Raw genomic sequence first — 11,576 nt, 5'->3', positions numbered from 1 at the left:
ATTATTATTTGTCAATATTCCTATTACAATCAACATTACTATTATTAGTTACATATTATTGAATGTTCCTTGGAAGCAGTAAGCCTTTTGTAAACACTTTCTCTAATCTTCATAACAAATCTCCAGTGTTGATGTTATTCCCCTATTTAACAGATCAGAAACCTGAAGCTGAGAGAAGAAAACACCCTGTCTAACACAAGGAGCTAGTAAGTATTGGGGTGGCAATTCACACATAGAGCTCCATGACTCCCATATCTTCCCAATCATTAGCTGGTTATACTTGTGATTTTTCTGAAGATGCTAGGAGTTTAGAAAAAAAGGAAGTGTGGGTACATTTCACAAATCGACAGTCTCTAAGTATCACATCCTGTGTAGCTGTAAACACTGGACTAAGGAAGGACTGGTGCCTTTCAAAAGATAAAGACAAGTAAGAAATTCTGAAAGGTCTGTATAGGAACCCAGAGTTAAAACTTGCTGGAAGCTTTGGAGAGCTTAGCTGGAACCAACGGGCTGATCCTTGGGCACAGGTAGGCAATGCTGGGAGACTTCTCACTCACCAGTCCCCTGCTGTGATTCCTGTAGAGGGGATATTTGATTTGAAGCTCCTTGAGAGAAGTTAAGAGACACTGGAGTATTTTGGAAATAGAATGGGCAAAGGGAAGGCGTATCAGGTTGTAAGCATTTCTGCTGTGTTCTGACGGTCTTGGTGAGGCCCTACTCTGAGGTCGTGTAATTAATGGGAGGGCAGCTCTTGCCTCTTCAGATGTTCTCAGGCCATGGGCAAACTCTGCAGTCCAGACGCTGAGAATGGTGCAGTGAAGAGAGATCCAAGCTGATCTTGGATCTTGCTCATTAAGGCTGACAAGTAGAAGATCCAGGCCTTGAAACTAGGTTTTACGACTCCAATTCTGTTCTCAAACCACTGCATACAGCTGCTTCTCCACACTGAGTAAACCCTGACACAGTCTGTTGTTGCCAAGTGGAAAGGAGGAAGAGGCAGCATGATCTAGTGAATTGTGCAAAGGCTCCAGTTTCAGGGATAGCTAGGGTCCAACACTGGCTGTACGACTTCCCAGTTGTGTGAACAGCCCTGAGTCATAACTATAACTGCAAATATTTCTTCAACATTAACTCTATGCCATGCATATATGCAAAATGTGTATTACTTCTGTTCCTAGTAAATGTTTTGATTCTGAGTCTCCCTAGATATTACGTGGTCTTGCTAATTAACTAACTAACTAACAAACACACAGGTTGTTGTAAGGATTGAAGACACTGCAGGATAACGTCTAGTAAAATATGATAAAAATATCTAGGATTAATGCTAATAAATATTATTATTATTAGACCAAAGAAAATGAGCAGAATTAGAGAGTCTGAGCAGTACAGAACTGAACTGGAAAAGGTTGGCAAATAGAACCCTTATTACATCTCATGACTGGTAGGGGAGTTTGAGGGTGAAATTCATCAGATATATGGCAATTCAATTGATGTAGGTAGGATTAGGGGAAAGAGAAATTTCTATATATTGCAATTTTTGTGTGACCACTTGCCTCTGAACATTAAGGCTTCTCAATATTCATGTTGCTGCCTCTCTGTGATGTGTTTATTACCTAAAATCAATGGACTGTGCCAAACATTATGGAAAAATATTCATGAAACCAAGATTTTGTGGTTTTTACAACTCCATACTACCAGTTTCCTTCCTTAAAGGACAAGTCAAGTCTGGGCTAATGGGAAAATACTGGCTTGCAGTTTTAGGAGTCAAACCTTGGTGCTCTGTATTTTGTAAGTGCAGAGTTTATTTTCTCTTCCAGCCTTGGCATCACCATCATGATGTCACAACCCAAGACCAATGAGACCTTCATAGCTCTCACACCAAATGGCATCAGCTTCCTCCAAACAGAGGATCCCAGACTTACCAACAAGAGGCAGGACAGCCTGAAGAAACATCTAAAGGCAGAGGTCAAAGTTCTCGGGGTAAGCCCAATTCAGAACATGTTGGAGTGGGATGGAGGAGTGAGAACGGGAAGAAACTGTGTATATCTTGGGAACAGAGATCCCTTGTGAGTGTGAAGACCCTTAAGTTATGCCAGAGGGACTCCAGGTTGATCTGAAGACCAAAGGAAGCCACTTAGAGAGCCATCTGAACCTTCCCCAGAACTTTTCCCTATAAGATAGTATTAAAAATGTTTTTTCCCCGTTCTGAATATGAGAAATTGAGGATTTTTGTTGTTGCTTCTGTATTTTAGTAATAAAATATTTCTCTACATTTTCTTTCTTTTTTTATTTTTGTGAGAAAGATTTTCCCTGAGCTAAAATCTGTGCCAGTCTTCCTCTACTTTGTATGTGGGATGCCTCCACAGCATAGCTGATGAATGGAGCAGGTCCACACTCGGGATCTGAACCCACCAATCCGGGCTGCCAAAGTGGAGCCCACAGAATCCCAACCATTCGGCCATGGGGCCAGCCCACCGCATAGAAAAAGAAATTTTTTAAAAAAGCACTTTCTTTTTTTTTTTTTTTCAGGAAGTGTAGCCCTGAGCTAACGTCTGCTGCTAATCTTCCTCTTTTTGCTGAGGAAGATTGGCCCTGAGCTAACTTCCTCTACTTTATATGTGGGATGCCTGCCGCAGCATGGCTTGACAAGCAGTGAGTAGGTCCACACACACCTGGAACCAAACCAGCGAACCCTGGGCCGCAGAAGTGGAATGTTAGAACTTTGCTGTGCTACCGGGCCGGCCCCAAAAGAACACTTTATTGAGGTGTAATTGGCATACAAAAAGCTGCCCATCTATATATATTTTATAAAAGAAACGGTGATAAATAATTATGTATTTTATATACATTTTTTTCTGTGTGTTCACCTATTGCATGCTTAATAATCTGACTGATTTTTTGAAGGGAGTTTTCCCCTCACTACAACTTACAGGAAAAAATGAACTTCCTTCTCCTCTTTTCTCCTTCCCTTTTGAGAACAGAAATGATATTTACTTCTTGTTTGTTTCCCTCATTTCATGCATGATTTATTAAAGAAATTCTTTAAGAGTGAAGGGAGGAGGGAAGGAAAGGGTATATCTAGGACTGGGAAGAAAATATAGAGTTCTGCTTCCTAGACTTGTCTCTGCAGGTGTATGATCTGAGGTGAGGCAACCCATTTGACCAGGTTTCAGAATCTAGTAGGACTGATTGCCTTGCCTAAAATATACAATCATGTGGCTACTGTGAGGCTCATATGACTTATGGTTTAGAAAATTGCTTGGTAAATATTTATAGAGCTATAAATGTCTGAGGTGGATGTCAAGGAAGAAAACTTTACCTCATAATATAGAACTTCAGAATCCTCAGCTATAGGAATGCAAACTAAAGAGGACAAGACTCTATGTTGTTGTGTCCAGTGGGGTCTGGGGGATGTAAGGAGGAGCTTCCTCCCTCGCCAGTGCTCAAGAGAGTGTGAGGGCATTCAGATGTTCCCTGTTCCTGTAAGAGGTAGAAGGAAAGTTAGTACCAATGGAATTGGAGAGCTAGGGAAAACAGATTCTAACACTCATTATGAGCTGAGAGAAGGGTCGTGAGCAGACAAGGGCAGAGAGGCAGAAACGCCTGAAGGCTCGCTGAGTACCTGCCAGATGGTCCAAGGCAGTAGTTTTCTGTGGCACAACGGCATCTACTCCAAAATATCTTTTCACAGTTCTCACTCCAGAACTTTTACAGTGACATTATCCTCGCTGGGATCCTGCAGAAGGTGAGCACCGTGGAAGAAATGAAGAGATCTTTACAAGTGCTGATTTTAATCTTCCATCTCACTTCTTCCAACAGGCTATCCAGATCCTGTGTGGGATGATGGTGTTGAGTTTGGGAATTATTTTGGCATCGGCTTCCTTCTCTCAGCATTTTACCCAAGCGTTTTCTATTCTGTTGAAGGCTGCTTACCCATTCATAGGAGCCTTGTGTGTGAGTAGAGATCCTTAGGAGGGCAACCTGGGATGGAAGTGGGAGGACGAAGCCAGTAGTTTAGGCTCTTCACGTCACCTTGCTGTGTTTCTGTCTGCCAGGAGCAAGGGGTCAATGGTAGAACTTCTTTTCTTCTGTGTGTAGTCCAGGGAAGAATTGAGTGTGGTGGGAGGGCAGAAGTCACCTGATTTTAAATCTAGTTCATAGCTGACTCAAAATAATCATTTCTTTTGGAGATCATCTTACTTTTCACTCCATCATCTTGAGCTATGATGAGGCAGGTGGCTTCTCTCCAGGTTTAGGTAAAAATCTGTGAAGTAAAGTAAAGTTGGGCAGGAACTTTCTATACAGTAAACTGAGCACCAATGAAAGACATCGCGCACTTACAGAGAAACCCACACGTATCTGTGGGAATCATGGAGGAAGGAGCATTTTCATCTCCAAACACTTTGAAAATGCTTTTTGTTGCATTTAGGGGCACCCAGGGCATACTGAGCCAATGTCTCTGCTTTAGTGATGGCCTGGAAATTCCTCTGAAATAGCTTCAAATCTGTGGCATCAAGAGGACCTCAGTGGTTCTTTTCTCACAGAACATATTTCTTCTAGATTAAAGTGGATGAGTCTTTCTCACAATTAACTTTTTCTTTCACAGTTTTTCTGTCAGCTTCTCACAACTTAGTAGCTATCATTTGCCTTTCTACACTTGTTTCTCTATCTGATACATCCCAAAGTCCACCTTTTTCTTTAACTGGTCCTTTTGTCTTCTTTTATTAACTAAAGTCAACACTTTATTTGGATTTCACAACTTTTTCCCAAAGGTCTTTATTCTGTTCTATGATCCTGTCAAAGATACTACATTTAGTCATTATATCTCCACAGGTTCCTCTAGACTTTCTCAGACTTTCCTTGTCCTTGATGACTTTGATAGTTTTGAGTAGCACTGACATGATTTTTGTAGAATATCCTTAAATTTTGGTCCATCTGATGTTTCTCTCATGTTTAGACTATGGTGATGGATTTTTAGGTGGAAGACGACAGAGGTGAAGTGTCATTATCATCAATTCATTTCAAGGGTACGCACTATCAACATGATTTGTCACTGATGAAGTTAACCTTGATCATGTGGCTGAGACAGTGTTTGCCAGTCTTCTCCACTGTAAAGTTACTTTCCTCCCTCCTCTTTTCATACTCTGCTTTTGGAAGCAAATCACTAAGCACTAAGTCACTGAGTCCATATTTGGAGAAGCATTTGTCCAATTTTGAAGACCCAGGATTTGTTTAGGAAGACCTAAATGTCCCCCTTAATGCTGGGACCACTGGAACTACAAATTTTCTCTTCTCTTTGTTCCGTGCCATTTTTCCATTGTCAAAAGATTTTCTGTTACTTAGCTGCCCCAAATCTATTAGCTTTTGAATACTCTAGAGAGTGAAAACCATATGTTTGATTTTCTGGATGTAGCCGTAAAGGTTTTCTGCCATCCAGCCTCACACTTTCTCTTTTCTCAATTACCATTATACCCTAGTCACTGGAGCCACTAATTTAAAATGTACATCTCTGTCCTCCCATATTTGTCAGCTTCCCCTATTCTTCTCTTTTTCCATACCATTGCTTTCGTGTTCTTTTCTAGATAACATCTGACTCCAAAACTTTCTTCTCTCATTTGAAAAGAAACTTCTTTCCTGGTTTCCAAGGCCCTTTTTTTTTTTTATTGGGATAGATTCCTACTCATATCTGCCTTTCCTTGTGCTTTTCTGAATACTCTATGGGCAAAAGGCTGTATCTAAGTATTTACTTGGGTCTTTCATCATTGGTCATTGAGTCTCAGGGCTTTTCCCATAGGAGTTTTCCATAAATACTATGATAATAACATTGTAGCTATATCTGTGTATGGAAAATTACCGGGTCATTTTCTCTCTATTCTGAGCAGTTTGTCATCTCTGGATCTCTATCAATCATCACAGAGAAAAAGTCCACTAAGCCTTTGGTGAGTATGAGAACCATAACCCACAACTTGATGGAAGGAAGTGAAACTTGGGGAGAACTCTTCAAGGTCAATCTCTCCACTTGGGAGAGTCAGAAACCAAGTTTCAGAGTAGATATTAGGCAGGGTTAGGAGTTGAGTTGGGTTCATCTATATTCCTGCCCAGTTCACGTTTCTCCAACCTCTGTACCTTAAATCACAGTCCACATTTGGGGTATTGTATTATATCCTAGACCAGTGCTCAGGAATCCAGTCTAGAAAAATTCTGCCTCCATGTGATGCCCTTTTGGTAGTAACTGTCCTTTAAATTTAGGTCTTCAAGGATGAAGAAGCTGACAGTGTTATAAAGAGGTTTATTTGTTATAGAGTCACTGTTTAAACCTGTCTGTCAAAACCTTTGAGAAAACCCAGTCAAAATGTCATTAGTGTGAGGAATTATCTCTCCTTCTTTTATCTATCTGATCTGAAAGCTAATGCTTTGTTAGATTTGAGTATGAACTCTTGAATCTTGAAAGTTGTCATTAGTCAATTGTATTGGCTAAGAAAATGTCTTTGCCTGCTTTAACGCTTTCCAGGGAAAATCAAATTGGAAGTGGCAGGGAGAGGAAAGCTGGATTATAGGGAGAAGCTTTTCTAATCTGTAAAGGTTCACCAAGTCTCCACTCAATCTTATATCCCTGGAGTAGTTTGATGTTGGGTGTCATGTGTGAGAATGCCATTTAACATAGTAGCAGAGAAACTCAATTTGGAAGCTCTGGCTATAAATCTCTCTCAAAGGCAGCAAGAAGTTAGGAAGAATGCTCTGAACAATGACAATCTCTCTCTTTCTTTCATTACAATTAGAGGTGATTATTTGGAACCCTCCCTTACACTCAAAACAACTAGACCAGTGCTGTCCAATAGAACTTTCTGTGAGGATGGAAATACAATAGCCATCCTGTCCAATATGATAGTCCCACATGGCTATTAATAACTTGAAAGGTGGCTAGTGCAATTGAGGAACTGAATTTTAACTTTCATTTAAGTTTATTTTAAATATAAGTAGCCTGTGTGGCCAGTGAAAACCATATGGAATAGCACAGTATGAGAATAATGTTTCTAGGGGAAGCATATAGGGCTCTTACTCTAGAAAAGAACGATATCACAGTGAATATGGCAGCAAGCACAAGGATACAAGATGAGATCTTAGGGCAAGCTCAGGCTCACCAGAGTCATCCATTTTGTATTGAATTCTACTGTTGTCACTCGTTATACCAGCCCTTTTTGAGGTTGAAGAAGAGGGCTCTCCCAGAACAAACCTAAATTATTTGAAGAAATATACACTCCAGGCATCATGGATGTTGCTGGCTATCAGAAGGCCCAGAAACATGCTTTAGTCATTATTTTGGAGAACTGGTGTTTGAAGAAGAAAAATGCCCCACCTATCCTCTACTGTGCCCCCAAAGCTACAATTACTGAGTGCTTAAAAGAAGAGGGGACTAGATGGGATTAACTAATATTCCAATTTATGGCTATTGGGTGTGTCCTGGACCACATCTATCTATAACTACAGCTTTCAGAATGGTCCTGGCTCAATTCCCCCTCTGTGAGTTGGGGTAGAAGGGAAGCCATTTCTGAGATCAGTATATTTATTCCCCTCCCTTCTTAAATGTAGAAATGAGACCCAGAGTGGGAAATGAAACTGAGGAGCTGAATATTCAAGAAAGCTGGGAAAGTCAGAGGCAAAACTATCACTGTGACCTCTCCTGACATCCAGTCCAAACTCTTTCTTCTACCTCACACTTCTGCTCACACGTTACACCATCCTTGGGCCTGAGTCTAGAACTCCGCCTACAGCCATCCATACCTAGATGGCCCTGGATGTGGCCAACCATGTATCTGTCCAGACTCTAGGGCCCTCCTGAGACTGAGAACTGTGTCTCCATACTTATTTTTAGGTGTGTGTGATTATAAGAGAGGTTGTGTGCAAGGAGGTGTGACTTGATTTGCCTGACTTCTCTGTGTGGCCCATACTTCCACGAGGGGTTTCTGAATGAGTCTGGGGAGAGAGAAACCACACCTGCCTTTGGTCACACTCTCTTGGGGATTTTGCAGGCATAGCTTCATGGACCCCTGCTGTCAGTCCAGGATAAAGAATTTAGGAAAAGCAATATTCTCTGTTACTCTACTGAAGTCCTGCATAGGGGGGAACACTTCACTTATTCTTTCACTTAGCCAAGATTTACCTTTTAAGTTCAGAGACGTTAGTAGGCACTGGGTTTAGGTCTATCAATCCTAGACTTCCTAAGAGATAGAGATAAGAAAATAAATTTTTGCAATGCACTGGCAAAGAGGTTGAGACATGTGTTGCTCATTAAGAGTGATCGTTACGCAACATTTCTTTTTCAGGTTCAGAGCAGCCTAGCTGCAAACATTCTGAGCTCTCTATCAGCTCTGGTGGGTTTCATCCTCCTTTCTGTCATACTGGCTTCTTTGGGTCCTGCCTTTTGGACGTGTGTCTTGGACAAACAGCATATACCAACTGAACGGGATTATTCTTACTATCATAGCTTATATGAAAATGATGACTGCCTCAAGGCCAAAACTATTCTGGCTGTAAGTATTTTTATAAAGGACATTCCAATCTTATAAGGTTTCTGAAAGCTGTGACTACTTATATTCCCTTCTCTTGAAAACCTCTCTTATTCTTTCTGGCTTGAGCATCTGGGAGAAGGCCAAGGCTATGTAAAGGAGAGGGGGCTACACAACTGAGATAAAGGGGTTAGGCTATGGGATTACATAATTACTAATTGGGTGGAATGGAAGAGTAAATGTCAAGCAAGGTTGATGATGAAAAACTGAAACTCATTGATAGAGTTTCTTACTAATCAAATTGATTCTATTATTAGAGGCATAAAATATGAGGTTGTCAAACTGACAATCTTGGTACATGGAGTAGTGAATTAAGAAAGACGCAGATGGCAGGAAGACCCAAGTGATCAGGAAATGTCAACAAGGAAACATGCATGTATGTGCGGTGGGGAATTAATTTGGTCTGAGCAGACATCAGGCCCAGCACTGAGAAATGGAGACTAGGAAATATGAGATTTGAAGGTCAGGGTTTCTCCTTCCAGTTACCAAAGTGATGCGCAGTATAGATCAGGCACGAAAGCAACATTGTGTTGTTTTCATTATAACTTACAGAGGTTGATTTATTAAATTGGAAATATAGGAAGATGGAGAATGTTAACTGATTATGACTATCGTTATTGGAGGAAGGAAAACTGTGGAGTTTGGCTAATAGAAGCCCATCCAAAGGAGTTCGGATATACAGAATTGGATGTTCATTTTGAATTTTATAACGAACTTTCACAGTTAAAATCTCATTGATTCTCACAAATCTCTGAGAAGGAAATATCATTATGCACGTTTGATAAATGAGAACATAGAAGCTAGAGAAGTAGAGACCTGCTCAGGTTCACACAGCACTAAGCAATAAAGGTGAAACTAGAATGGGAGCTGTTGCTTCTCAGTTCTGGGTATTATTACACCACTCTGCTTCCTCACTGAGTGGACAACGTGATCAGATTTAGCTATACCTCAGAGAGGTAAGAACACGGTGTATAAAGGGGGCTAGTGATTTAGTTACTGCTCATCCCTCCTCTTCCTCTCAAGGAAATAAATGAGAAAAAGGAATTCATTTAAGCCAATTGCTAGTCTTGGAAGGAGCAGTGTTCTCTTCCTCATTGTGTCCTTACTTCATTCTCTGATGGTTGAGACAGTCTTCATCTCTACCATCACCTCTCAACAAGGCCTGAAGGCTTCAGTTGACTCAAGCACCACCAACCTCATATTTCCTACATTTCAGGGAACCATGTCTATAATGCTGATTTGTACAGTGCTAGAATTCTGCCTAGCTGTGCTCGCTGCTGTGGTTTGCTGGAAGCAGGCTCACTCTGACTTCCCTGGGGTGAGTGTATGAACAGGCTCCTGAGTCTTACCTGGTGTGTCTCCATTTCTAGTCTGTGTTGAGCCATGTCATCAAGAGTGGCAGAAGGGACCGTCAAATGTGTGTCATGAGATATACATAGGAGGTGGTTTGGTGGTGGTGGAAGACAGTTGGATGAGGAAGAACAGATGGCAATTGAGTAGCTGACCAGCTGAAGATTCACTGAGTGGGAAGATAGTTGAATCTGAGAAATCAGCTGGTTCAATCTTCCCATTTTTGTAAATGCAGAAACCTAGGAAGTTAAATGACTTGTCCAGAATTATGCTATGAGTTTGCCTGTGCTCAGCTCAGTGGAACTTGGTTTGCCTCTCTTCTAGGCAGGAACACTGTCTACTACAGCCACTAGTTTCCTTACAGTCTTGACTTGGTGAAGGGCATTCGCAAATGTGATTGGATTTGATAAATATCCTATTCTCTGATTTTCCCTTCTTGTGATCTTAAATTTTTTTTACTCTTAAAAAACACTTTTAAAAATGTTGACTAAAAGTCCATGAGACACCACCTTACCAGCATCATGGACTCATGTCTTCAAAAATTAAAAAGTTTTGATTTATCCAAAATTTTATTAGAGTTAGCAGACTGAATACAAGGCTAATAAATAGTAATTATTTAAAGAACTTAATGACATATAATATTCATCTTGGAATAGCTAAGAGTTCCAAGTATGAGGTTTGGTGGAAATGGCATCAAGATATATATGGTTGAACCTGAGTGATGTCTGAAGAACTGACATATTCTGTTTCTTCTAGAGTGTGCTCTTCCTGCCTCAGAGTTATAAGGATAAATCCAGCATGCCCCCAAGAGCACCTTCTGACTCTGGATATGAAGAATTAATGACTTTTTAGGGAAAAAAAAGGAAAATATCCATCGGAAATTTGGTTTTATGATGATATATGGAAACCACCCAAAGAGACTCAACTTAAGAAAGCAAAGTTTGAGTTCCCTGAAACGTAGGCTTTTATATAATGAACATTAAAAAAAATCAACCAATATTTGTTTTCTTGTCATTGAGTATATGTGTTCAATGGGGGTCTCTTCATTTGCCTGATATTGGCTTCAGTCAAAGTACAGAACTGTAAATTACCACTGACTAGACTGGCCGAATAGTCAGACCTTTCCCAGAAAACCAGGCAGAACGTGATTCAGTGGATCATGGTGATTTAAGTAAAGGAGACACCTTTTTCTTGTACCCCTTAATTGCCAGTGAGAGTTAACTGATTTATTGAGGTGTTCAAACTCTTTTACAGTAGACGCTAGTGTTTCATCACATGTATTTCATTCATTAGTCCATGCAGACCAGCCAGCTACAATTAAGCCTCAGGAACTACATAAGTAATCGGCTTTGAAATAAAATCTTTATTTGATTACTATGACATGTGTTTTTCCAATGCCCCCAAGCAATTGAGTCAATTCTGACACTACCTGGAGATAGCGTCAAATCTCACAGGTTAAGGCCTCAGTTCCAATAGACTGCCCCCCCTCCCCCCCCCCCACCTACACTTCAGACACCAATCACGAGCCCAGGTTGTTACCAGTGCTTCTGACCAACCGGCTGGAGCTGGGAGGTTCCCAAGACCCCCTCTTCAATTCAATTAATTTGCTGGAGCAGTTCACAGAACTCAGGAAAACATTTACTTAATAGACTACCTGTT

General features: G+C 40.7%; 1 protein-coding gene across 1 annotated transcript; it reads left to right on the top strand.

The window, feature by feature from the left end:
- Positions 1 to 331: 331 nt before the first annotated feature.
- On the top strand, positions 332 to 10,916 carry MS4A6A (membrane spanning 4-domains A6A). The gene is made up of 7 exons (XM_014861805.3): positions 332 to 527; positions 1,818 to 1,980; positions 3,820 to 3,954; positions 5,883 to 5,939; positions 8,325 to 8,531; positions 9,784 to 9,885; positions 10,674 to 10,916. The coding sequence occupies exons 2-7, from the start codon at positions 1,834 to 1,836 to the stop codon at positions 10,767 to 10,769; spliced, it is 744 nt and encodes a 247-aa protein (XP_014717291.2). The 5' UTR covers positions 332 to 527; positions 1,818 to 1,833; the 3' UTR covers positions 10,770 to 10,916.
- Positions 10,917 to 11,576: the final 660 nt, after the last annotated feature.

This window comes from Equus asinus, chromosome 17 (genome assembly GCF_041296235.1).
Source record: "Equus asinus isolate D_3611 breed Donkey chromosome 17, EquAss-T2T_v2, whole genome shotgun sequence".
NCBI lineage: Eukaryota > Metazoa > Chordata > Mammalia > Perissodactyla > Equidae > Equus > Equus asinus.
The sequence above is the reverse complement of the archived record's forward strand: the minus strand, read 5'-3'. Positions and strand labels throughout refer to the sequence as shown.

What these genes read in the sequence shown, in the direction of transcription:
- MS4A6A (XM_014861805.3), top strand. Translation starts at nt 1,834, where the DNA reads ATGATGTCACAACCCAAGACCAATGAGACCTTCATAGCTCTCACACCA. An exon ending in CAGAGGTCAAAGTTCTCGGG is followed by an intron (nt 1,981 to 3,819) that starts GTAAGCCCAATT and finishes TTCTTCCAACAG; the next exon opens with GCTATCCAGATCCTGTGTGG. An exon ending in AGGCCAAAACTATTCTGGCT is followed by an intron (nt 8,532 to 9,783) that starts GTAAGTATTTTT and finishes CCTACATTTCAG; the next exon opens with GGAACCATGTCTATAATGCT.